Source organism: Colias philodice, chromosome 30 (assembly GCF_061535455.1).
Source record: "Colias philodice isolate Cphi_HAF_F1 chromosome 30, ilColPhil1 Martin Lab GWU primary, whole genome shotgun sequence".
In the NCBI taxonomy this organism is placed as follows: domain Eukaryota; kingdom Metazoa; phylum Arthropoda; class Insecta; order Lepidoptera; family Pieridae; genus Colias; species Colias philodice.
In genome coordinates, this window is record NC_143115.1 from 1,395,271 (window position 1) to 1,423,186 (window position 27,916).

General features: G+C 35.8%; 2 protein-coding genes and 1 non-coding gene across 4 annotated transcripts in view; 1 reads left to right on the top strand and 2 right to left on the bottom strand.

Moving 5' to 3' along the window:
- Positions 1 to 2,253: 2,253 nt before the first annotated feature.
- ND-49 (NADH dehydrogenase (ubiquinone) 49 kDa subunit) lies at positions 2,254 to 15,800 on the bottom strand. The gene is made up of 10 exons (XM_089713526.1): positions 15,652 to 15,800; positions 15,133 to 15,248; positions 14,099 to 14,208; positions 12,885 to 13,086; positions 7,620 to 7,807; positions 6,677 to 6,840; positions 5,282 to 5,401; positions 4,300 to 4,429; positions 3,114 to 3,259; positions 2,254 to 2,756 (listed from the first exon to the last, which is right to left on the bottom strand). Exons 1-10 carry the CDS (start codon positions 15,741 to 15,743, stop codon positions 2,627 to 2,629), a joined length of 1,398 nt encoding a protein of 465 aa, XP_089569652.1. The 5' UTR covers positions 15,744 to 15,800; the 3' UTR covers positions 2,254 to 2,626.
- A 521-nt stretch (positions 15,801 to 16,321) lies between these two features.
- The window catches only part of LOC149475375 (uncharacterized), a 93,896-nt gene continuing 82,301 nt past the window's right edge, over positions 16,322 to 27,916 (top strand). The window contains exon 1 of one of the 2 annotated variants that reach the window (XM_089713305.1): positions 16,322 to 16,615. The gene's annotated coding sequence lies outside the window, so the exon portion shown is untranslated. The remainder of the gene's footprint in view (positions 16,616 to 27,916) is intronic. The other variant, XM_089713307.1, reaches the window with a different exon arrangement.
- Positions 21,709 to 21,788, bottom strand: TRNAL-UAG (transfer RNA leucine (anticodon UAG)). The gene has a single exon. It is a non-coding gene; the product is annotated as a tRNA-Leu (tRNA).

Genomic DNA, 27,916 nt, shown 5'->3' on the forward strand with positions numbered 1-27,916 from the left:
GGTAGATTAGACCATAGCGAGAAAAAAAGGTCCTATAATGTTTTCACTTTTAGCGGTGGGGAAGGGTTTTTTGATTTTTTTTAATTTAAAAAAGAAAAAAATTGGCTTGGAAATACTCAAGCGCGTTAGATATTGATATTTTGCATGCTCCAGGACGTCACTGAAAAAAAGTATACGTTAATCTGACGATTTAAGTGGCGATTTAATCGCTATGAAGAAAGGGTAAAAAATTAAAGTAATATTATTCGAGCGCGTCAGATTAATATATGGGGGGATTAATTACAATATAAGAAGTCCCCATTTCGCTAATCTGACGATTCGAGCTCAACCTTAGGGAATTATGGATTATTCAAATTTTCCAGCGGGGCCCCTGAGCGCACCCACCAACCATAACTGCTCATATTGACTAGAGGTACTAATGAATAGCTAAGGTACCGTCCCTTATAGTAATCTGACGCGCTCGAGTAAATCCCAAAATCCCCTCTTGGCCTCCCCTACTAATACCATCGATTGTAAGGCATAATATAGGCTTAGATCACTAAAACACAAACACGCATTTTTTTATACTTACATTTCACACAGCCGATTATCTGTTATGAAAATTTTCTTGTGGTGTAGACGGTGATGGCAGAATATCAGAAATTTATTACATAATAAATGATTTATTTCACAAAAACGACATCAATAAACCAATGTAGATCTTAACTATTTCGGACATAAAACAAATGATTGTACATTCTTACGCTTGGTTGCACCCACAGAACAGTAAAGTAGATATGTTTTTACTGTTCTGTGGTTGCACCATATTTTAGTTAAAGTTAATGTCATATTTAAAAGTAACAGTAACGGTAACTTTAAAGTTTTACAGTGACAGCGTAATGTGTTGCATCAGCCTATTTTTAGCATAGTTATGTTTGGTCATAGCAGGGCATTAACTCGTTATTCCGTAAATCGTTAATTAACGAAGTTAACATTTCGATTAAAGGATTCACTTTTTTAAGTTAACTTCAAAAAATGTTAGCGGACTCCTTAACTTCCGTTAATACCTGGACAGAAACAGTTTAGGTGGTGGAAGCAGCAAAGCGAGTAACAACGGCGATGATGAGGAAGAAGACTTTTATTTCAATTATTCACTTTTTTTTGTTATTAACCTGTTAACTACTAGAACTAACACCAACAGTTCTTAAATAATTTTCATGATGACCGGATAAAAAAAATAAAAAAATTTATTACGTGTTAACTAACAGATTTTAACGATTAATTTTAACTTGCGTTAAAAATTTTTGATAAACGGTTTAGCGATATAAACGAAGTTAAATTTTTTATTAACGGTGCCCAGCTCTGGGTTTGCCGTTTGATTGCACCATATTTTAGTTGTAATTACGATTAATGTCAAATTTAACGATGAAATGAAAAAAACCAACATATTTTTTTAGGTTTTTTAGCTTAAGTCTCAAGTCAAATGTTATTTTATTTTGTTTTGTTGCCTCTGACAGTTTTTTAACGTTAACAATATAAACTGGGTAAAATTTAAATAGTAAGCGACCTAAGGGCGCGTTCCCACTATGTCGTTACGACTAATTTAACGTTCGACGACTGTCGTTTCTACCTGTTCCCATTATAACGATTGTTTGTCGTCAACATTTTTTATCGTTTAGCGACTGTCGTATCTAGCTGTTCCCATTGGATCGCGACCACATTTTATCGTTTCCTGGGAGTCGCTTTGTCGTTTACACATCATCAGCAAGCTACAAATCTAGTCGCCTCTGCGTTCGCTTGGTGATTACTAGTGCGTTTACTCTCCTGAGTTCAATGGACGTCATAGAGTTGCCGTCCACGATTTTTTATCGTTTTACGACTGTCGTGCTTGCCGTTCCCACTGTCACGACAAAGTGTCGTCACTGCAAAAACTGTCGTAGACGACAGTAAATTGTGTCGTTCTAAATGTGAACACCTCCATTTAAACATATAAGCCACGACACTTAAAACTACACGATTATCTGTCGTCACAACACGGTGGGAACGCGCCCTAAGATAGACCCTTGCGGTACCCCTCTAGTTAATGTACAGTTACGTTTGTATGAAATTGGATTCACCACGATCTTACATAGGACTTTTTTTACCCGGCCTAATTTAAGGATAGGGATATAATTAAATAATAATAATAATTTTTAAATTCTATTTTATAGTATCATAAACTTTCAATTGCAATGAAATTTGAAATTTTCTGAGGCTACAAAATAAAAAATCGTCTGTAAATATAATTTTATTCTACGGGAAATGAAACAATACAATTAAACAATGCTTTGCTTAATAATTTATTGCTTAAACTTAATAATGTACAATCTAAGTCGATTTATTTTTCTATAAGTCATTGACGTTATAAAACACATTTTTTTAAATGTATTTTTCAAGTAGCAAAAATGTAAACAAAATTTAAACATTTTAGATAAAAATGAAATACTTACATACATGTTTTAATACAGATATTACAATTCACAAAGATCTAGTGAAATTCTTAGAAACATCAAAATTGAAAACTCTTTAACGATATTATTAAATTTCCAGATATTTTCAATACTATTTGCTTACACCCCCACTTTTTAAATTTTGACCGACACGCTGTTTATCGGTCAATTTCGCCGAACACTACATCCAGAGTACCAATGATGGCTACAATGTCGGCTAACATGAGATTTTTGCCGATTTTCTCAAGTGCCGCGAGATGAGCGAAGCCGGGCGCCTTAATCTTGCATCTGGAAAGAAAATATAATATAAATATCTTTACACATACATTTCTGCAAAATTCTTTATTGTACGAGCACAAATTGAAAAGCCAGAAAACCTTTTTAAATTATAACAATAATATAATACATTGATAAAGGCAGCCATTATCCAACCATGAAGGTGCTTTTGAAAATATAAGCGAAGTTTTAATATTCAGTTGGAGTCAAAAAAAATGGAGAGAGAACATAAACACGTTTAATCCAGTTTAATCCTATTCACCCATCATATTTCACCAGTTTAATCCTATTCCCACATCATATTTCACCAGCTTAATCCTATTCCCACATCATATTTCACCAGCTTAATCCTATTCCCCCTTAACTCACCTATAAGGCTTAGAACTGCCATCGGACACCAGATAAATACCGAATTCACCCTTCGGGGCCTCAATAGCTGTGTAAGTAGAGCCGGGCGGTACTTGATAGCCTTGTGTGAACAGCTTGAAGTGGTGGATCAGGGCTTCCATCGACGTCTGTAAGTGAATTTTAATTGTATTATAGTGATGTGTGGAGCAGGTCTTTTAGCGACGTCTGTAAGTGTTGTTGAACAGAATTAAATGGGTGTCGATCAGGTCTTTAGTGAATTTTAATTGTATTATAGTGATGTGTGAATCAGGTCTTTTAACGACGTCTGTAAGTGAATTTTAATTGTATTATAATGGTGTGTGGATCAGGGCCTGTAGACAAAGTAACAATTACAAAACGATAACGAAGTTAGAAATCGCAAAAATGTATGGGATTGACATACGCCGCGTTAGATCACGTGGTCTATCTAATGTCAATCCCATACATTTTTGCGATTTCTAACTTCGTTATCGTTTTGTAATTGTTACTTTGTCTAAGGCCCCTAGTCTTTTATCGACGTCTGTAAGTGAAAATGAACTGTATTATTAGTGGGTGTGGATCAGGTCGGTAGACGACGTCTGTAGACGAAAATATTGAGTTTTTAGTTAACAGAGAATGGAGATTAAACTTTAAAGTGATGGCAAATAGCAATATTACTATTTATCAGGTCTTTACCATTGTATTTACCATAAGCGGCAGTTTTCATAAAACTTTGGAATAAATAATGACAACAAAACAACAGAGTCTGTAAAACAAACACTTATAAGTATTAACGACAATAAAGTTGAAAGATTGTCAATCAAGAATTTCAAATGTTTTTGAAACAGAAAACCATTATTTAGTATTGATAAAAAGATAACAATATTTTAAAAGGGCAACTATGGAGTTTCTTGTCGGCTCTTATCCATAGATACTGCGGTGGTAAATGTTAAAATATGCTATGACAATTCAAAAATACCTTTAGAAGAAGACTAATTGAATAAATAAATGACTTGAGTTTGATTTTGAAACACAGTGTGGATCGAGTCTTTGTTCGGCGTCTGTACATCACGGATCATCTTTTTTTTTCTTTCTTTCGAGTCCTTCGACTCATATATTTTTTTTCAAAAATCAATCAAAATAACTACTTTTATATACGTATATAAAGTAGTTATTTTGATATAAATACCTTCATTTCCTCCCTAGAGGGTGGAGTCAGTTTGGCGTCATCAGTTTTAACTTCGCCAGCCGGCATCTGGTTGAGACATTGATCTATGATGCGGAGCGATTGACGCATTTCTTCTACGCGGATTAGGTATCTGTCAAATAATATATTAATTAAAAAATAAATAAGATTAGTTTTAATATGTGAAAGCTAAAATAAATAAAAATCTGTTTGTGTAGCTAAATCTAGCACAAACAAAGATGACCAAACGGTTATCTTCTTATCTATACTAATATTATAAAGAGGAAAGGTTTGCATGTAAGTATGTATGTATGTATGTATGGTTTTCACGCATAAACTACTGGACCGATTTTGATGAAATTTGGCACAGATAATCTTTAGACCCTGAGAAAGAACATAGGCTAACTTTTATTGCGAAATATGTGCCACGGGCGAAGCCGGGGCGGACCGCTAGTCTTTCTTATATATAAAAATGAATCGCAAAATGTGTTGGTAAGCGCATAACTCGGGAACGGCTGAACCGATTTCGATAATTCTTTTTTTATTATATTTCTTGAAGTACGAGGATGGTTCTTATGTAGAGAAAACGTAAACATGTACCACGGGCGAAGCCGGGGCGGACCGCTAGTAATAAATGTATGTTTATTTAGTAATTCTAAATGTATGTTTGTTGTATTTATTTTTTCGGATGAAATTTCATTTATATACAAGCATAAACTTATATGAGATTTTAGAAACATTTGTACGCAGCTATCTACTGACTATAGAAGTTATAATAATAATCTGATAATAATCCGATTCTGAACCTAAATCAATCAAACCTTGCCATTTAATAACATTCAAACGCTTCTATTCATCAAACTCACAATTGCAGTTTAACCTCCAATCAGTACACAAAAGAAAACAGTTTCGAACACAAAATATCTCGTTTTAAATTCCTCAACACTATGAAAAAACCCGGTTAAAACCCCGTCAAAACACTCGCCTATCATAACAATCGCCATTGGTACCGATGGGCACGTCGAAATCAACGAGATGGTACGCGTCGTAGGGCTGCGTCTTGCGTAAGTCCCATTTTATACCGGAGCCGCGGAGCATTACACCGCTGTAATAAAATAATCATTATAAATATATGATAAATCTTAATATATATAAATCTCGTGTCACAATGTTTGTCCTCAATGGACTCCTAAACCACTTAACCGATTATAATAAAATTCGCACACCATGTGTAGTTCGATCCAACTTGAGAGATAGGATAGTTTTTAAACATGTAGGTACCACGGGCGAAGCCGGGGCGGACCGCTAGTTATAAATAAATAACATTGATAATAGTACAAAAAGAGCGTGTGTGCCGAGCACACGTGTCAGACGTGAAATTTCCTTGGCAAAATTCAAAAATTACCTATTTTTATAGAAATAAATAGTTTTATATACGTAAAAATTCGAAAAGCGCTTGTCTGTATATTTTCAGCCAAAAAGACTTTTTTTTTATGTACTAGCTGTGTCTGTATCTAGATAAACATATACACAATATATGTATAAATACGTATATTATATTTAAATAAAAATAATAGCCAATATGTTGCCAAAGACTAACAGCTATACAACAACAACCAAAGACGCTCCTTAAAATACGTCCCCTACGTATTTGTGTAAAAGCATGACAACGGATTGACAAAAAATTCAAAATATTTTTTTTTGTATTATTTTGTTTTTAATCTCTTCTTAATATTTAGTTTCATAGCATTCAATGCAGGCAGGCTTATCACATTCTGCCCATTAGCTGACAGTCATCGAACTTTTGATTCTTCGACATTTTGGTTAGCTTTCCCGTTTCCAGGAGAACTTATGTTATTAAATGCGCAGATTGAGAAATTAAATTTCTAGCACGCTTGCCTGATCTCTAAGTCCGAGGTTCTCTCCATTGTTAAAGTGAAACTTTTATTACATCGTCTCAAACTGTTTGGTCTGTGTAGCGCATGTCGCGTGTATCGCGGCTGCCGAGTAGGTATACCTACTCGGCAGCCGACCGTCACGCGACATGCGCTACACAAAGCAGTGTTCGGAACCGTTCGAACAGTTTCACTTTTACCATGGTTTCATAAAACCACACAACATTTTTTTTTTCCACTAATAAGTCCTTATTTCTATCTTTTACATAACTGTAACCGCAATTTTTCTTTCTTTTCTATCTATTACACACCTGAAACCGTAATTATTATTCCTTTTCTATCTATTACACACCTGAAACCGTAATTATTATTACTTTTCTATCTATTACACATAACACACCTGAAACCGTAATTATTATTATTTTTTTATATCTATTACACACCTGAAACCGTAATTATTATTTCTTTTCTATCTATTAACACACCTGAAACCGTAATTAAGCGCGTCCTGAGCGGACACAATGCCGATATCCTTGGTCCGTTGCACCCAGATCCTGTTTGTGGTGAGCACGTCTTCAACTTCGTCGAGCCGCTCGGCGAACTTGCTCGCGAACTCGTATATATCGTCCATGAGACCGAGCGGCATGTCCTGGAATTGAATATCACTACATAGTATAAAAGTCGCTTTCTCTGTCCCTATGTCTTAATCTTTAACTACGCAACGGATTTTGATGCGGTTTTTTTTAGATAGAGTGATTTCAAGAGGAAGGTTTTAGTATATAATTTATTATTTTAGACAAAGCGGCCGAAGCCGCGGACGGAAAGCTAATATAAATGTAAAATCCATGCAGGTTCTTCAAATTTATTTTAAACAATATTTAAACTGTTATATTCTTCCAGTAAAGTGTAATCCTAACTATCGTTAGCCACAACAGTGCTATTACTTAATTTTCTTTGGCGTAAAGCGGTGGGTTTCCTATACTTAGAAAATTAATGTTTACCAAGTAAGAAGCAATTTTTAAATTCTTGATCAAAATTTATTTTTTAATATTTTTAAAGTGAAACTTTTATTACATCGTCTCAAACTGTTTGGTCTGTGTAGCGCATGTCGCGTGTATCGCGGCTGCCGAGTAGGTATACCTACTCGGCAGCCGACCGTCACGCGACATGCGCTACACAAAGCAGTGTTCGGAACCGTTCGAACAGTTTCACTTTTACCGTGGTTTCATAAAACCACACAACATTTTTATATTAAACAACCAATTAAAAAAGGCACATTTTACTGGTGACATTTTTTTTATAGTTGTATATTACTTTATTGGACAAAAAAGCTCTAATTAAGGATTGAAAATTTGCCCCATAATATAGATAAAATTATTCCAGTAGGTTATTTTAATTTGCTAAAATAAAAATAAATAATTTGCTCACCAAAGAAACACCCCCCGGGCGTATATAAGCGGAGTGCATCCTGGCCCCGCTCACTCTCTCGTAGAACTCCATCATTTTCTCTCTCTCCTCGAATAGCCAGAAGAAAGGAGTGAGAGCACCGACGTCCAACGCGTGAGTACCGACCGCCATTATGTGGTTGAGGATACGGGTTATTTCCGCGAATAGCGCTGAAAAATACGGAAGAGATTTTGAAATAAAATAAAAAAAGACGGGTTGCACTCCGGGAGTGCCGACAGAAGTGAAAACTTGATTATTAACGTTCAGCATGTTTCATATTTTGGAATGGTATCCGTCTTACGCATGGAATATAAGGGCTAAAAAAAAACATCCGTCTTACGCTTTTTCGATCAGGCCCAAGAAGCTTATATCTTATACACTGGAGATTTCGGTATGAACATTTGACGTGTAACAAGAAAATTGTTGTGTTCTATCACTTTCACACCTAACTTGGTATTGCCACTGTTAATACGAAGTTTTCCCAAGGCTACTATGTATGCTGTAATATTCTGTGCAAAAGGTTAGTTTTTGTATATGAGTTTGTTGATAAATTGCCAACAACGTCATTCAGAAGCATTGTTGGATGAGACAATTATTATTTATGCTAAATAAAATAAGTATCTGAACCAATTATTAAAAAGCGATATTCCCTGATTATGGGTAGTTACCATAATAAAATTGTAGCAACTCTCACTTTGACAATATGACGTAAGTGTCAAAAAAATTGCGTCGCTTCGAATATTTAAGTTAATATTGTTGCGTATTTAATAAATATTTTCCGAATATTAATAATGTATTGCATTGTGAAAAATTGCAGAAGTTTTTGGACACCAAATTCTGGCCTTTAATTTCACAGGCAAGTGTATATTTACGTTATTTACAATATTCCTCAATACTCATGCATTTACCTGTTTAGAATCATTTTAATGGCAAAAATCGTCAAATTTATCATCATTTTACTAAGCAATCATGTTAAATAAGTTCTTTTCCTAATACTTTCATCATTTTTCAACAAGTTTTCAACAAACAAATTTAACAAGTAAGGTAACCATGATGATGGGTTTTTACGGATAGCGACGATAATATATTGCTAAACAATATTATGATGAACATTTAGAACACCATTTTAAAAATTTTTATACTCGTAATGAAACAACACACGACATCGGTATTGCACTCACATATTGTGGTTTGTTCTTTTTTACATTGAAATTTATACTTTTTAACCTAATATTTTTTTGTTTTACGTATTTCAGCTTTCCAAAAATGAAATAAAAAGAAATAAATGGCTGTCCATAGTGCCTATCAAGGGTAAAATTTATCAACATGCCAGAATATGCAGCTTGCATTTTAAGCCTGAGGATTACGGTCCAGAAAAAAAAATACCTTTTGAAAAGTGCTATACCTTTTTATTTACCACATTCTTGTTACTGCGTCTCAACTGATAAAGTAATTTTAATTATATTATAATTAACCACCATGAAACCATTAGTAACCGTAAGTACAGCTCCTGAAAGATATACGAATTTCTGAGAACTGTAATATCGTTACCACACATCAACACTAGCGATGCAACTCTCCCTTTGGAATATTGAAAAGTTTTAGACTGAAGCTTGAGTAACCAAAACGATGTTTTAATGTATGTAGCACTCATTTTAATTAAAAAATCGTAGTATGAGATCAAAAGTTATCAAGCGTTATTTAAAACTATCATTCTCTACCAATTAAAATGGTATGTACCTATAAAGATGATAATTATTCACGTAAGTTGACCAGCCCCCCTAGTCAAGTGGCTTTCTGTTAGCGTAGCGTTCAATAGAATAGACTACGAATGTATGAGATTGACGTAGGCTGTAGATAAACGTATCTACGCTAACAGAAAGCCACTTGACTAGGGGGGCTGTAATATTATAATATAAATACTGTTAAAAATATATGTCGTTATTATTTATAGACCATGATTTTTAGTTTTTTTTATTTCGAAAAATCCTGAATATACAAACCAGTGTGGTCACCCACAGAAAGAGACAAAAAACAACACTGACGTCATTCAAGGTTATATTTTCTTGTGACAAGTTAATCGTCATAGTGCAATCTCCAGTGTATTAGATATAAGCTTCTTGATCAGGCCACGTGTCCTGACGCGAGTTTAAGATTTTATACCCAACGCTGCTAAAGAAGTTTTCACTTCAAAAGAAAAAAATTGGTTGTCTGTAAAGTCGGTTTACTGACGATAGTAGAACGTGACAACGTCCGATTGTGCTTCTTTGTCGCTCGTTCCGCGCTCTCACTTGCACTTCAAGCCTTACATGGAACGCCTCAGAGCGAGGTAACGCCGCATGAGTCATGTTTTTTCGTGCGTGCAGCCGACTTTATCGAATTATAAGACGTCGTCACGTCAAAAGAAAAAAAAAATGATTTGGTGACAACAGTAAAGTAGATCTTCCTGCGGCAATCGAACTCGCGTTCCGCTATTTACCATGTCGAATTAAAAAAGAAACATAAAACCCTGCAATATTTTCCTACTAGCTGTGCCCTGCGGTTTTGCCCGCAGTGCTCCACTACTAAGCGTGATGATACAGGGTGTCCCAAAAAGTAGTGATGAACGGAAGCTGGGAGGTAGAGGACCTAAAGGGCTATCCGAATCACCCCCATGTATGTTATGCGATTTTTCGTATTTTCGGAGTTATGACGTTTTTTTCAATTTTTCACCTATCGCCGAGTACGGTGATATTTTCACTCATGGTGACGTCAATTATTGCGGAAGGTGCTTGATTTTTTTTTGTGTGCTAAGCTGAAAGATAGGCCAATTCAGTATGGTAACATTTACTATCGTTAGATCTTTGAATGGAATAAAAAAAAGAATTAAAATGCCAAGAAAGATAAAATTACCCAGTATGTTCTCCACTTCAAGGGCCCGTAAAAAAATAAAATCACATAAAAAAAGTTTTCCATTTGGCTTTTAAAAACTTGCTCTATCTATCAGGTAGCTACCCTGAAAATTTCATTTTATTATTCAGAAGGCTTCAATCGAAAAATTGAAATCTAAATGAGGTAAGTGCAAAAATTGAATTAACATGATGATTAATAAAAACTAATTAAAACCAATAACAAGGTGTTTAATTACCAGAAATTTTTAAAATGACCCCGCTATTGCTCAGTGCAAGTGCGACATCACCGTAAAAAGTTGTCTTTTAAATGTCTGAATGCCCTTTTATCATTTTTAATGGTTTCTTCTGCTACTATGAATTTCCAGGTTATTTCGTTCAAATTGTGGCAGTCTCTCGTCTTTGTAGTATCCCCACGGAAAAAAATCAATAGGGTTTATGTCCGGGGACCGTCGAGGCCAGGCTAAAGGGCAAAGATACCCTGAAAGATGGATTGGTCGTTGCAGCCTGCGCATGCGCTGGTGACGCCTGCCTTAAAGCCTGGCCTGCACGGTCCCTCGACCTAAACCCCATTGATTTGTTTCAATGGGGATACTAAAAAGACCTCGGCTACTTGAGAGAATGCTACAATTTGGACGAAATAACCCGGAAATTCATAGTAGCAGAAGAAACCATTAAAAATGATAAAAGGGCATTCAGACATTTAAAAGACAACTTTTTACGGTGATGTCGCACTTGCATTGAGCAACAGCGGGGTTATTTTAAAAATTTCTGGTAATTAAACACCTATTTATGGGTTTTAATTTGGTTTTAATGATCATCATGTTAATAAAATTTTTGCACTTACCACATTTAGATTTCAATTTTTCGATTGAAGCCTTCTGAATAATAAAATGAAATTTTTAGGGTAGCTACCTGATAGATAGAGCGAGTTTTTAAAAGCCAAATGGAAAACTTTTTTTATGTGATTTTATTTTTTTATGGGCCCTTGAAGTTGTGAACATACTGGGTAATTTTATCTTTCTTGGCATTTAATTCTTTTTTTATTCCATTCGAAGATCTAACGATAGTAAATGTTACCATACTGAATTGGCCTATCTTTCAGCTTACCACACAAAAAAAAATCAAGCATCTAGCGCAATAAGTCACGTCACCATAAATAAAAATCTCATCGTACTCAGCGATAGATGAAAAATTGAAAAAAATGTCATAACTCCGAAAATACGAAAAATCGCATAACATACATGGGGGTGATTCGGATAGCTCTCTAGGTCCTCTACCTCCCAGCTTCCGTTCATCACTACTTTTTGGGACACCCTGTATATTATAGCCTTCCTCGATAAATGGGCTATCTAACACCGAAAGAATCTTTGAAATCGGACCAGTAGTTCCTGAGATTAGCGCGTTCAAACAAACAAACTCTTCAGTTTTATAATATAAGTATAGATTATCCTGACCCGGCTCCCACACAAAAAGACACATCGTTAAACACCTATCAGCTAACAGGTAGAAAAGTAAAGTACACAATTTTGACAGCCCTGCTCTCACACTCCGATATACATATATTATGTAAAAAAGCAATAAGCACATTCAATAAGCCAAAAACTTCCTCAGTTTTATAATATTGGCATGATTGATGTATAATAAACAACTACTCACAATCACGCAAAAGTTATCCGAACCCAAACGCTGCCAATGCATGTATTAAGCAGAGTTTTAAAATGAATGTAACAAATACAATAGACAATGAACATTACTGCCATGAAATAAGACTTCGATTTCAATAACATATTAACAACAATACTTGTACATTTTTGACCATCTTTTCATTGGCGATTTTTCGTCTTTTTGTTTATTCTACACTAGCTTTCCGACCGCGGAAAAACCCGCATAGTTCCCGTTCCCGTAGGATTTCCGGGATAAAACCTAACCTATGTGTTAATACAAGTTACCCTCTATATGTTTGCTAAATTTCATTGTAATCGGTTCAGTAGTATTTGGGTCAAAGAGTAACAAACACACACACACACACAACCTTTCGCATTTATAATATTAAGTAGGATAGGAAGGATAGGAAGTAGGATAGGATTAATAACATTATATTATACATACTAATATTATAAATGCGAAAGTAACTCTGTCTGTCTGTCTGTTACTCAAGCACGCCTTAACTACTGAACCAATTTGCATGAAATTTGGTATAGAGATATTTTGATACCCGAGAAAGGTCATAGGATAGGTTTTATCCTGGAAGTTCCACGGGAACGGGAACTATGCAGGTTTTTCTTTGACAACACGGTCGAAGCCGCAGGCGGAAAGTTAGTCTAACATAAAACTATTAAAAAACGATTTTACTCACTTCTAATATACTTCGCACGCAGCGGTATATCAATATTCAATAACTTCTCGACCGCCAAGCTGTAGCATTGCTCATTGCACATCATCGACACATAGTCCAGTCTGTCAAAGTATGGTAACGCTTGTGTGTATGTCTTGTATTCTATCAGTTTCTCTGTACCACGGTGCAATAGGCCTATGTGTGGGTCTGCGCCACGTACTGTCTGGAATAGTGAAAATTAGTTTAGTTAATATGGTTAATTTTAGTACGTGGTATATGTAGCGAGTACATATTTGCACATATCAGCTGTATAATAAGCTTGAAATAAGCATGAACATAGTATACAAGTCATATTGTATTGTAAATAAATCAGACATTATAATATAGACTAGCTTCCGCCCACGACTTTGTACGGGCATCCCCGTTTTTCCCCTTTCCCGCAAGAATTTCGGGAAATCCTTTCTTAGGGGACGCCTACGTTATGACATCTTCCTGAATGCCAAATTTCAGCCCGATACATCCAGTGGTTTGGGCTGTGCGTTGATAGATCACTATATCAGTCACCTTTGAGTTTTATATATATAGATAGATGTCATATAGACGTTATAACACTTTGACTCGTAATTTTCTCGCCATAACACAGAATCTGGCAAATGATTTCAATCATATATAAAAATTAACTTGTTTACGTGCTATTTTGTGCTATTAAATCTTACTTCCCTATTAATATTAAAAACACAAACGTTTTTAAGAATGTTTGTATAATATGTACATTTAGTCCTACTTTACGAAAAAACAACTGAATAATTTTTGATGATACTTGGCAGTGATGTAGCTTAATATGTATCAGAACAGCAGCTATAAAAAACTTGCTTTTACCTTGGGTAAAACCGTGCGAGTATTCATTTTACTTTTCATTCAAATATGACTTGCAAAAAGAGTTATTGCAAATCAACATTTTGAAAGATATACATTCTCATAGACAAACTAAAAAACATACTTTCATTATCTACACTAATATTATAAAGAGAAAAACTTTGTTTGCTTGTTTGTTTGATTGTAATGAATAGGCTCATAAACTACTGGACCGATTTTGATGAAATTTGGCACAGATAATCTTTAGACCCTGAGAAAGAACATAGGCTACCTTTTACTGCGAAATATGTACCACGGGCGAAGCCGGGGCGGACCGCTAGTTTCCTATACAATTATTAACATTACGTTTCTAAACTAACCTCTCCATCCAATTCCAAGACGAGACGCAACACGCCGTGAGCGGCCGGATGCTGCGGGCCGAAGTTGATGATCATGTTCTTGACTTGCTTCTCCGTTGGTGTTATCACACCTTGAAAATTAATGTATCGTTAAAAAAAAATCGTTAAAAATCGTTTATTTAGTACTAAGTAATACATAACACAATACAATTTGAACTCGACGATCGTATGTTTAGTAATAACTACAGTTATGCATTTTTAAATAGAAAAAAATTTCGATCATGATAAATTTTTTCAATTCTTTAAAAATATATTTTTATACAGCATTAGAATGCCATATTAAACCAAAATATCAAATTCAATACTACAGTTTCCTGCCAGCCACAGGTAAAATAAGTTATGACGATTCAAAAGTGCTTCTAGAAGTCTAATTGAACGAATAAATTAAGTTTGAGTTAACAGTGTTTCTTCATATTACATACTAGCGGTCCGCCCAGGCTTCGCCCATGGTACATATTTACTTTTTCTCTACATAAGAACCATTCTCGTTCTCGTCTTCAAAGAATATAATAAAAGGAGGATTATCGAAATTGGTCCACCCTTTCACGCATGATGCCGTTACAACGCGAAACGGAAAAGAAAATCTATATATAGAAAAAACATTTTTATATATATAGATGTTTAAACACTTATAGATTCTGACCATTACAAACAGACAGATTTAACACGTTAATTCAATCTTCATACAATTATCAAGGATCAGTGACACTACAATAATTTCATGGATGTTTACTTTTATACTGAATCAACCAAAAACAAAACAGAAATCAATAAAGCATGTTATTTTGCTGATTCTTTACATTAAACACTTTCCAAATTTGTTGTAGCTTATAAAAGCTGCCGGTGTACTGCCGCTCTAAATTTGTTTATTCACAATGAGAAGAGAAAGCCATTTAGTTCAAAAATCAATTGTATCTTTTCATTCATATAAATAAGAAATTTTTAGTAAATGTTTCTGTATCTTCTCTAAATAAATCCATAAATTTTATACTCACCATTGTACGGTGGGTGTGCAAGTTCCCTTCCAAGTTCTTCGTGGAACATCACCGGTCCCTCGAACTGCTTGATGTAAGTTGGATCTGGATGCCATCTGTGGCCTTTTCGGTCTTGGCTGAAAATACGAATTTATTTGTTAGTTGTATTAAGTATTGGCTTAAATATAGGTTTAGTTTGTTAAACGTATGATTTTCGTATTAGTTTTAGTACTTGCAATCATATAAATTGAGAATAAAGCTATTAAATCATAGATATATGTAAGTAGATCGATCTTAACTGTTTTTGATTTGAACATTGTGGTTTTTGTATTTTTCACTTTAGCAGGTTAGCAGGCGAAATAAAATTACAGAGTAACGTTGAATTTATTATATGTAGTGTAGTTAATACATACGAAATACAAAATCTTAGCTATCAGCTGAGAAATTGCGCAGGTTAACCTAAGTTATTACATAATGTTTATTAAGTTTTTACACGAAAACAAGAGAAACAAATACTTTTCTATATCGTTGGGCACTCACTTCACATTGTAAATGGCTGGTAAATTCTTTAATAGCCCTTTAGGGTTTAAATTGGCGGATTTTCGCAGCAAAACATTCACCAACGAAGCCATTATTGCAGAGACTACGTTTCGTTTCACGTAATTCTGACGTTTGAAGTTGTTATGACAGCTAAAAATGTATCTTTCAAAGCAATATCATAAATTTATAATACATGTGAAGATCCACTTATGAAGCACTAAAATAAATATCAATACATTAATTAATTCGAGTTAAATGTCTCCTATTTTTTTATAATGATTATTCTTCGACATCAGAAAAATCACTTCTACCAATCCCGTATAACGAGATACAATCAACGTAAATGTCAGTCACTCTGTGACGTCAGTAGTCACAGCTTATATTTTCAAGTATTGTTTAATATTGTGAATGGAATGGTTTTATAAAATATAATTTAGTGCACTGAAAATTTATTTTAATCATATATCAGGCCATTAGTATAGTTGTCATTTATTCCATCTGGGCAAATATAAACTATGCAAAGAACTTCAATCAACATTTCGTTTGCCCCATAGTTTGCCCCAAATTATTCATTGGCAACACTTTACGAAAGCACTTTTTTCCCTTCGTTCTATGATCTGTCTGTTTTTATTGGTTGTCTGTAAATCTACAAATCTTCATTCAATAGCAATACATTCAGCCTTCACTTGTGCATAAAAAAAGTTACGTCTTGACGCGAGTGATGCAAGGTGCTCATATTAAATGCGTTCAATGTTGTGTTTTATACTTTTAAGTGCAAGTGTACCGATTTATTGCTTATATTATTTGCAATATGTGATTTTATTGTAAATAATTATAATATCTTACAAAATGGACGTGAAATGCTATAATCGTGGGTGTAATATGTGACTTAGTGGTGTGCTTATGTTCTTTTGTGGAGAACTTTTTTGTTCTGTGCTTTCTAAGTTTACTTGTATTAAATTCCGTAAGTATTTAGTTCGTACATCGATATAATTAGCTATATTGACATGCACTTGTATGTAGGGTAGTGCATATAAATATTTTACGTTTAAAAACGCAGCATGAGTCACATCTAGCGTATCCCTTTTTATTGTTTTTATTATTTATGCAAACCATCAGAATGGCATTAGATCGCATCGGTCCTGTGGTCTTTGCAAATGTAAAAAATTAGGGCTAATTTATAGTTAGCTTTTTGAAAAAGACGGACCATTATTTGATACGTAACTTTTATTTTAGCAAGTGTAGGTATGGTTGAATGAATGGTCAGGAATAATTACGATTTACCTACTATAAAAATATTGCATATTGTTATTCGAATATGTATACTTACCTACCTAAGAATGAAATCTTAAGTTATAAAAAAATAATGTTCTGCAAACTACTAGTTAATAAAAAAAAATAAAACTTTAAATTATATTTATTTTGGTATACTTACTATAACTACATACTGGACCAAATTGAAAATTTTTTTAGATAGCCCATTTATCAAGGAAGGCGGTTTTACCTGCATTGCTCTGCTCCTGTTGATCTTAGCGTGATGATATATAGCCTATAGCCTTCCTCAATAGAATATAGGCTATCTCACACCGGTATGATTTTTCAAATCGGACCTAAGATTAGCGCAAACTCTTGGTAACAAAATGGTATATTATGAATGATAATAAAAATAAATTAAGAGCAAACAAAAGAGCCGTTTTTCCATACAAACATAGTCCCCTGTTTCCTCCCTGCATTGTGCCACTAGAGCAATATATTTTTTACTATTAATCTATGGTAACTTTAGCCATGTTCCTACGTTTTCCTTTTTGTCATATCTTAATTATTAAACAAGATATGAATCTTTCAAAACATAAGAAATAGGACAGATTTTCCGTTATGTTCCGTCTTCCATAAAACTAATTTTTGAACATTATATAAAAAAAAGCAAAACGTAGGAACATAGCCTATACTTTTCTCTACTAAATTATGAAAAAAATAATTAAATCGGTCCAGTATTGGAAGAGAAAACAGGGGACTACGGAACGTCGAATTTGCGTCAATTTCCTAGGTATTTTCAGCCTGAGCTGCATTTGTCCCTGTCGCCCTCTACGGGGGAGGCTTGAGGGCATAGCACAACAACAATATATAATAGGAAATCCTAATTTTGATTTCTCTCACTCGTTTTGTTGAACAAATAATCCAAGATGTTATTGTTTCAACATGTTTGTAATTAGTTTAATTGCTTATATTAAGATAAAAATAACATAAATGCTGCAGATTAAAATAAACAATGGTAATAGGTTTTGTTTATTATGTATTTTCCACATAATCTTTTTAAAACGGTTCCATATCTATACTAATATTATAAAGCTGAAGCGTTTGTTTGTATGTTTGTTTGAACGCGCTAATCTTAGGAACTACTGGTCCGATTTGAAAAATTCTTTCAGTGTTAGATAGCCCATTTATCGAGGAAGGCTGTAGGCTATATATCATCACGCTCAGACCAACAGGAGCAGAGCCAAGCGGGTAAAACCGCGATGAACTGGTGTTCTAATACAGAAAAACACTGAATACACTCGCGCTCGCGGGCGAAGGCGCCTCACCAGAACAATAGACAAAGAAACGATGCACTTTAGAAAATAGTTGGCACAAAGTCGACTATAAAAATACATCTGACATTGACCTGCGACACTAGTCGAGATATCATTAAAATGTATACGATTCAAATAACTAGCGTTTTATTAGTTTTATTTAATAGGTACTTGACTCTAATTGAAGTCTGTTTGGTTGACTAGGCTTTAGAATTTATGTGAATTCAATATAAATAGGGCATGTTGAAATGGATGTTTTAAATGTAATATTTTATATGCAAATGAAATGAATGTGAATTGGTTTTATAATTAGTTAAGCATGCCTTCATATCTGAAATATAATACTTGGTTACTTATAATTTTTTTTCTTTATAATTAGGAGTTATTATTATCTTCTTATATATAAAAATGAATCGCAAAATGTGTTGGTAAGCGCATAACTCGTGAACGGCTGAACCGATTTCGATAATTCTTTTTTTATTATATTCCTTGAAGTACGAGGATGGTTTTTATGTAGAGAAAACGTAAATATGTACCACGGGCGAAGCCGGGGCGGACCGCTAGTTTTGAATAAAATTTAAAGTTTTATTAATTTTGACATTATGAGATACATCCATGCATAGTTTGCATAGTTTTAATGTTACTTGAATAAGGATGTCACCTTATAATTATTTCTTCAAATCACTATAGAAATTAAACTAGTCCAGAACTTATAAATATCTACAAAGTATATTAGATCATTATTTATCGAGCGGTTCCAAAGAGAAATCTTTATAATCCACTAACGGCCCCAGCACACATTGTTCTGCCCTATTGCCCTTTACATTTCTCTCTATAAGAACCTTCCTAGTGCATTAACAATACAAAAACGTAAAAAAAAATTACCCAAATTGGTCAAGCCGTTGTCGAGTTTTAAGCTTAGCAACACATTTGGCGATTCATTTTTATGTATAGATATAGATAGATGTTTCATTTTTGTATGTATAGATGATAAATCACAGTAGAATTTGTGATGATAAGGTATCTAATATCAAAACATGGCTTATCGCTGTCAATATTAGATAGCGTCCAATTAAACATTATCAGCTATTGTTCTCTGATTAGATGTTTAATTAATATAAACCTAAATATAACAATGAGTGGCTGAATAATAAGGGAAAATACTTATTAGTTACTAGCTGCGCTTCGCGGTTTCACCCGCGTGGCTTGATATACATATAGCCTACTAGAGGTCCGCCCCGGCTTCGCCCGTGGTACATATTATTTCGCAATAAAAGGTAGCCTATGTCCTTTCTCGGGTATCAAAATATCTCCATACCAAATTTCATGCAAATTGGGTCAGTAGTTTAGGCGTGATTGAGTAAGAGACAGACAGACAGAGTTACTTTCGCATTTATAATACATATTAGTATGGATAAGCCTTCCTCGATAAATGGGCTATCTTAGCAACACTTAAATTTCAAATCGGATCAGTAGTTCCTGATATTAGCGCGTTCAAACAAACAAACTCTTCAGCTTTATAAATAATATTAGTATATTAGTATAGATTCTTTTTGTACTAGCTGTGTCTTTCAGTTACACCCGTAGATGAAATAGGCAATAGCGAGTATTTCTACTGTGTAGATCTCTCTTATTCTGGTATATAAGCAAGCGCACCACTAGTATCATCAAAATTCTTTTAGTTGTTTTTGCGTATGAGACTTACAAAGTGTTACTTACTTTCGCATTTATAATATAAGAAGGATTTTAGGACGATGTAGCTTTTTTAACGAACAACTTTTTATAACGGCTTAATCGCGTGCGTAACGTTATTACGTGATCTTTTCCGCCATTATATCAATAATTTCCACCCCCTATATCAATCACCTTCTAACTATATATATACATAATATATCTAACCTCTCTATAATTACTACATAATTATTTATTACACTATAATTTTGTGTGTTACAAATTTACAGTAAGTAAGACTTGGCTATGCATTCGTATTTCCATTATTTTATTTAAAGATACCTTATTTTCTTCTAATCTTTCATTAACTAACATAGCCGTTATGCTGACCAAACAAACAAAAATATTTAGTTCACATTGAAACAGATGTCTCATTATAATGTTTTATTTAACTCACTGTGTCTCGAGGTATGTCCATTCGAATTATTTAATTACTTTTATGATTCCCAACATCCGTTGAACCATAGTATAAAGAGAGAAGTAGGCTGACTCCCAGCGTTTAGGAGCGCACGGTACCTAACCTAAACTCGCGAGGCGCAGAACAGGCGTATTGATATTTTAAATAAGTGTATCATGAGACCGGTCCATGAGTATGAACCGAGCGGCGTTGTGTGCGTGCGTACGTACATGAACGGGGGGGCGTGGCCAAGCACTCCGCGTGCATACAAACGCCTGCATACCTTCGAACTTCGAAGATAACATACTTTTATATTTATACTATGGTTCAACAACACATGGGTAATTTGCGTCATGTCTTTATTATTTTTAATTTTTTAATGGTGTTAAGTGCTGAAGATGTGACATCATTATAAAGGGATCATAGTGGTGTAGACTTGGAAAAAAAATGCTTGGAAGTTTTCTTCTTTTGTAGGTTATTTATTAACTACTAACTTAGTAGTGTAAAATAAATGTAGAATTAATTAAGTGTTTGAGTAGTTTTAAAAGTAGGTCAATTATTTGATAAAATATATCTAACACAGAAATAATTTTTCAAACCGGACCCGTAGTACCTGAGATGCGCGTGTTCAACCATACAAACAAACTCTTCAGCTTAAAAATATTAAGTATAGTTTATTATAGTAATAAGGCTAGACGCAATCGAAATAAAACAACCATGGCCGAAATTTCGTGAGATCCATTTTTATTAGAAACTGCATTGTGAAATTAGGAATGTCACGTTGTAGCGTACATTTTGATAAAAGATACCAAGATACGGAGGCTGTATAAGTCAATGACCCCTTATCGTATTCAAGTATGGAAGCAGATGTTGGTAATAATTGCTAAATGAATTACTGCATGTGATTCATCCGGCTTCTGTGAAAAATGTTGACTTGCGTGCATGGTACTGTGATGCGGTTTTACTAGATTTTTTGGGTTAATTGTTAAGTATTTTATTGTGCATATTGTTTACGTACCTTTGAGTACATATATTATTGTATGTTGAAAATTTGAGCGACTGGTACAAAATTTTTTTTTGCTGAACATTTTCCGTGTATTCAACTGTTTTCATCTTTTAGTCACATGTCAAAGTATTAGTAAGAGTTCAATACTTAATAGAATACGTTAAGAAAGCATGTATGTTCCTTATAAGAGTTATAAGTTTTATAGTTAACATTTTTGTATATAATATATTCAAAGATGTAAGACATAAATTAATTTTAAACAACAAACTTGTACAATTTTATTTTAAATCTAACTTTACTAACAATAATTAAATTTTCAATAAAAAAAATTAAACGAAAATATAAAAAGTATCTGACAGCGGTGGGATTCGAACCCACGCCCTTTCGGACTGGTGCCTAAAACCAGCGCCTTAGACCGCTCGGCCACGCTGCCTGTATTTGATGCTGCGAAATATCGTATCATAATGTTAGCATGCCATTTGATATGAATATTTTTTGCAATCTAATTGTATGTTTGATTCGCTGTAATTGATTATTTATAAGTTTAATATTATTCGCAAGAATTTTCTATCTAATGGTGTTCTCTGGTTTTACTCGTTATTTTGTGGCAATTAATTAGACAATTTATATCGTCGTTTCAGCCATGGGACGTCCACTGCTGGACAAAGGCCTCCCTCAGGGTTTTCCACCACGACCGGTCACCGGCGGCCTGCATCCAGCGGCTCCCTGCCACTCGGACCAGGTCGTCTGTCCATCTTGTGGGTGGTCGTCCCACGCTTCGTCGCCCAGTACGTGGTCTCCATTCGAGAACCTTTCTGCCCCAACGGCCATCGGTTCTGCGGGCTATGTGCCCAGCCCATTGCCACTTCAGCGTGCTAATCCGGCGAGCTATGTCGGTGACACCGGTTCTCCTACGGATCTCCTCATTTCTGATTCGATCTCGTAGGGAAACTCCGAGCATAGCCCTTTCCATAGCACGTTGAGCGACGCTGAGCTTGTGCACAAGGCCCAGGGTTAGAGACCACGTTTCTGTACCGTATGTCATCACTGGCAACACACATTGCTCGAAGACTTTTGTCTTCAGGCACTGAGGGATTTTGGATGAAAAGATGTTATGTAACTTCCCGAACGCTGCCCATCCGAGTCGGATTCGACGATTGACCTCTTTCCCGAAGTTGGACCTGCCTAATTGGACCGTTTGTCCGAGGTAGACATATTCGTCAACAACTTCGAGAGTAGAGTTTCCAACAGAGACTGGAGTGGGCACAACATGGACATTCGACATGATTTTCGTCTTGTCCATGTTCATGCTAAGGCCCACTTGTTGTGAAACTCTGTAGAGGTCATCGAGCATTGCATTAAGGTATTCCATGGATTCTGCCATGACTACGATATCATCGGCAAAACGAAGATGAGAGATGTACTCGCCGTTAATATTGATGCCAAGTCCTTTCCATTCCAACAGTTTGAAAGCATCTTCCAAAGCAGCGGTAAAAAGTTTGGGCGAGATCACGTCGCCTTGTCTAACACCGCGCTGCAATGGGATTGCCTTTGTGCACTGATCTTGTACTCGGACTGACATTGTGGCGTGTTCGTACAAGCTTCTCAATACTTCGATGTACCGATAGTCAATACGGCACCGCTGGAGAGACCTTAATACGGCCCAGGTCTCGATCGAATCGAAGGCTTTTTCATAGTCCACGAACGCTAAGCATAGTGGCAAATTATACTCCTCGGTTTTCTGTATAATTTGCCGCAGCGTGTGGATGTGGTCTATGGTGCTAAAGCCTTTACGGAAACCGGCTTGTTCGGGAGGCTGGAAGTCATCTAACCTGCGTTCGAGACGATTCGTGATAACCCTTGAAAACAGCTTATAAACATGACTCAAGAGTGATATCGGTCTGTAGTTCTTCAATAGGGTCTTATCTCCCTTTTTGAAGAACAGAACAACCACACTCCTGCTCCATGCTTCAGGCGTTGTGCCCTCGAGCAAGGCGGAACTGAATAGCCTCTGGAGCATTCTGAGGATTGGTTTTCCACCCGCTCTCAATAGCTCAGAGGTGATTCCGTCCTCACCCGGCGCCTTGTTGTTCTTAAGCTGTTTCAGAGCTATCCTTATCTCGTACAGGCTGATGTCCGGGATATCTTCGGTGAAATGTCGGGTTAGTCGGGCTCTTGGGTCTTTCGCCGGACTATTAACAGGCTTGGCAACTGAGGTGTAAAGCTGCCGGTAGAACCTCTCGACCTCTCCTAATACCTCTGACTTGGCCGACACTACTACGCCACGGTCTGTCTTCAGCTTCGTCAGCCGGCTCTGCCCAATAGACATATCTCTTGCAAACACTTTCGAGCCTTGGTTTCGCTTAATCGCTTCCTCAATGCTTGAAGCATTAAAGGAGCGAATATCGTGTCGCAGAGATTTAGATATCCGTCTATTGAGCTGCCTATATGACTTAGCATCTTCAGATGTGCGCAGTGGCATAGAGCGCCGGTCTGCCATAAGTTTCAGAGTGTGGTCAGAGAGTTTTTGCGGGTTTACTTTACGGGTTTTAAAGTGGGACCCAACCGCGCGGATAGTTTCTACCAGCCTGTTATTTAGATCGTCCACTGAAACGCTACTGTCGAGGCAATCGAAGCGATTTTGCAGTTCCAGTTGAAAGCTTTCGGGATTTTGGATTTGTTCATGGCAAGGACGGAGCGTAGACTTCATCAGACGAGATCTCTCACGTTTGACATCGATATTCAAGATGCCTCGTACCATTCGGTGATCGCTTCCGGTTTTCACCCTGTGGATCACGGAGACATCTTTGAATATTTGTCTTTTCGTGGTCATAATGAAGTCTATCTCATTTTTCGTCTTCCCGTCGGGGCTGAGCCAGGTCCACTTCCTGTGGGTCGGTTTCTGGAAGAAGGAATTCATCATAAAAAGACCCTCCTTCTCCAGAAAGTCTGCTAGTCTCTGGCCCCTCGGATTGCGTTGTCCAAATCCAAATTGTCCCACTCTCAACTCATCATCGCCTCTCTTGCCCAACTTTGCGTTGAAATCTCCCATCACAACATTGAAGTGTGTTTTCGAGGTATGTATGGCCCTACTTATGTCCTCATACATAACCTCCACTTCTTCATCGGAGTGAGCCGAGGTCGGTGCGTAAACCTGTATGACCTTCAGCGAATATCTTTGAGATATTCTGAGTATAAGGCACGCAACCCTGCTCGACACACTCTCAATGCTTACGATGTTGTTGACGAGAGATTTGTGGACGATAAACCCGATTCCACCTTGGGACTGTTGGTCGCCCTCCCGGTAGAAGAACAAATTACCGGACGTCAACGTTACCGTGTCTTCCCCCTCTCTTCGGACTTCTGATAACCCTATGACATCCCAGCGTAATTTGCTCAATTCTTCTTCCAGCTCAACAATCTTTTCATCCGTCCTCAATGTGCGTGCATTGTATGTTACCAGGGCCAGGGGTCGTCGGGAGTGGTAGCCGGATCGCATCCGGTGATTCTTAGCACCCCTTGCCCCGCCGTTACCATAGCCGCTACCGTAGCCAGGAATAGCGGGGCTGCCGGGTACTAGGGGCCTGGTTAAAGGTGTACAATCCATGAGGGGATTTAATGCCAATACTCGCCACGCTTGGCAGGCGGGTTGGCGAGCGCAGTAGATGTGCATGTAAGTCACGGAACGCTGCTGCCCGTTCCGGTATCAGGTATCCCTTAGTCGCCTCTTACGACACCCACGGGAGGAGATGGGGGAGTGCTATTCTTAAACCGGCACCCCACGGTACAACAATTTATATAATATGTTTAAACGATATATATCGTACTTTTTTAGTAGAAGGAAAAGAAAGATGATTACTTTTCAATTACATTTTATGTGGGAAATGGAAAACCTAATAGCTGCAAGGAAATATGTTATTTTTAAAATTGTACTCTATTTAATTAACAAGATAAGTACGTGACTTTATATACGACATAGTTAATGATAGGTAAGGTAAGACTCAATTGAGAAATGTTAAAATAGTTTTAAACGTGTAAGTAGGTACTTACTTTTTAACCCATTGAGCCCCGAACGGCCCGATCGGTCCACGACACAATAGATTTTCTATTGTGTCTGTGATTCCGGGGCCTGAGTTATACTGAGAAGAACCCAAATATAATACAAACTATAATGTGCGTATGTAACTAACAGTCAAATTCAATTTTATCAAAATCTCGATTATAAAAATTCAATATCGTAATTTCCATCTGCATATTTCTTTACTATGACTTTACATCAAGTAAAATATATGTAAAAAAATGTTGTTATAGTTTTAATGAATGCAGTGTAAAATAATCCATACTAATATTATAAATGCGAAAGTAACTCTGTCTGTCTGTCTGTCTGTTACTCAATCACGCCTCAACTACTGAACCAATTTGCATGAAATTTGGTATAGAGATATTTTGATACCCGAGAAAGGACATAGGATAGGTTTTATCCCGGAAATCCCACGGGAACGGGAACTACGCGGGTTTCTCTTTGACTGCGCGGGCAATGCCGCGGGTAGAAAGCTAGTGTTTTAATAAGTCATGAATATTCTACGTGGGACCTCACTTTTCAGTCAAGTGTTGTTACATGGAGGGATGTTTTACTGGATGTGGCATATACTGATAAATAATCCAACATATAAGAAAAATGAATTGCAAAATGTGTTGGAAAGCGCATAACTCGAGAACGGGTGAACCGATTTCGTTAATTCTTTTCTTATAATATTCCTTGAGGATGGTTGTTATGGAGAGAAAATGTAAACATGTTCCACGGACGAAGCCGGAGCGGACCGCTAGTTAATAATATAAAAAGAAAGTGATGATTTGAATTAAATGTAGATGTGTATAATATTTTTTGTACATATTTTTTCCTTATAATGAATTTTAAAATAAAGGTAGGTTATGTTGCACGCCTCATAAGCGAAGCGTTGAGGTGGGTACTACTGTCACTTCGCGCAAAACATCTGATTTTTCAAACTTAAAATGTCTTTATGTATCATACATTGCACTTGTAAGATAATACATACACACACATATTAAGAAAAAACACTATTTTTAACGTCCATGATATTTTTGATGTCATTTTTGTTATTTAAACTAGTTAAAAAACAGTTTAAAAAAGTTCTGTCTTGGACGTCCGTGTGTCTGTATGTGCGGATCCTTTTTCTTGTTAACACGATAGCGACCGAAATACTTTACTAATCGAGTCTTTTTTTTTCTCTTACGCTTGAGTATGCTCAGGAATAGAACCCTTTCATTTTTCAGGGTCTGATTCGATGTGGTTTAATTGTTATTAAATAAACAAAAATAATAATTAATAAATATTTATTAAAAAAAAATTATGAGGCGTGCACTTTTGGATTTTCCAAATTTTGGATACTATGCGTGATCGTGAAAGTGAAACACGTAAAAAATGGTTTCGTATAATTATCTTAAAAGAAATGGAGAAATGTGGCATATTGATAAGATTTATGTATCCGTTAAATAGATATTTTATGTTAATCTTCATTCTGATTCACATAAAACTTCCATTAGTAAGGTAAAGAATATCTCTGAACTTTTTGTATCTTTTTAACCGACTTCAAAAAAAGGAGGAGGTTATCAATTCGGCCGGTATGTTTTTTTTTTTTTATGTATGTACACCGATTACTCCGTGGTTTCTGAACCGATTTACGTGATTCTTTTTTTGTTCGATGCGGGATGGTGTCGAATTGGTCCCATAAAAATTTTATTCGGATAGCCCCAGTAGTTTTTATTTTATGAGCATTTTTGTCTGTATTTGTAAATGTTGCAAGTGCAAGTTTTTAAGTCGGTTGTTTTTAACGCAGTTATTGACTTGTTAATAATGCGTTGCGGAATCAAATGGGTTACGGCCTATGGGACCAACTTGAAGGCAATATAGCTTCCAAATAACAAAATCATCAAAATAGAAGTTCTAAATTCGTAGATTAGCAAGCCAAAAAAAGCAGTTGAATTGAGAACCTCGAGCCACTTATATTAAGTCGGGTGAAAAAAAAAATTATATTTGTGCTAGAGATAATGTAGGTACCATCTTACCATTTCGTAACTGTCATATTTAGCTCAGTACATATTTACGTACTATGAGCCCACGTTGTGGCCAGATGTAAGTGCGTTATCGCATGTGTCTGATTGCGTGATTGTAAGGAATTTTGGTAATGTGTGGTTGGTATGCGTATGATGGAGAGGAAGGTTCGATTCTTGGGAGATTGTTTATGCAGAGATAGATGGATAAAAATAGAAAAAATTCTGTAGTATCCGGGCATGTGATTCGAGATTACTTTGTGATAATAATATCTGTGTCTCATGCCATTTAGCCGTTCTCTAGTGATGGAGTAACAAACTTTTGTATTAAAGTTCCTATAAAAAGTAGGATTAGGATAGCAATGATTAGCAAGTGTTTCTACTGCTTTGCACGCTAGATAAGTGTTAAAAGTACCTATCTAAGTTATCTCAAATCTGCAAAATTCTCGTGCAAAATTTTACCGAGTTTCGGTCAGCCATTTTGCCGTA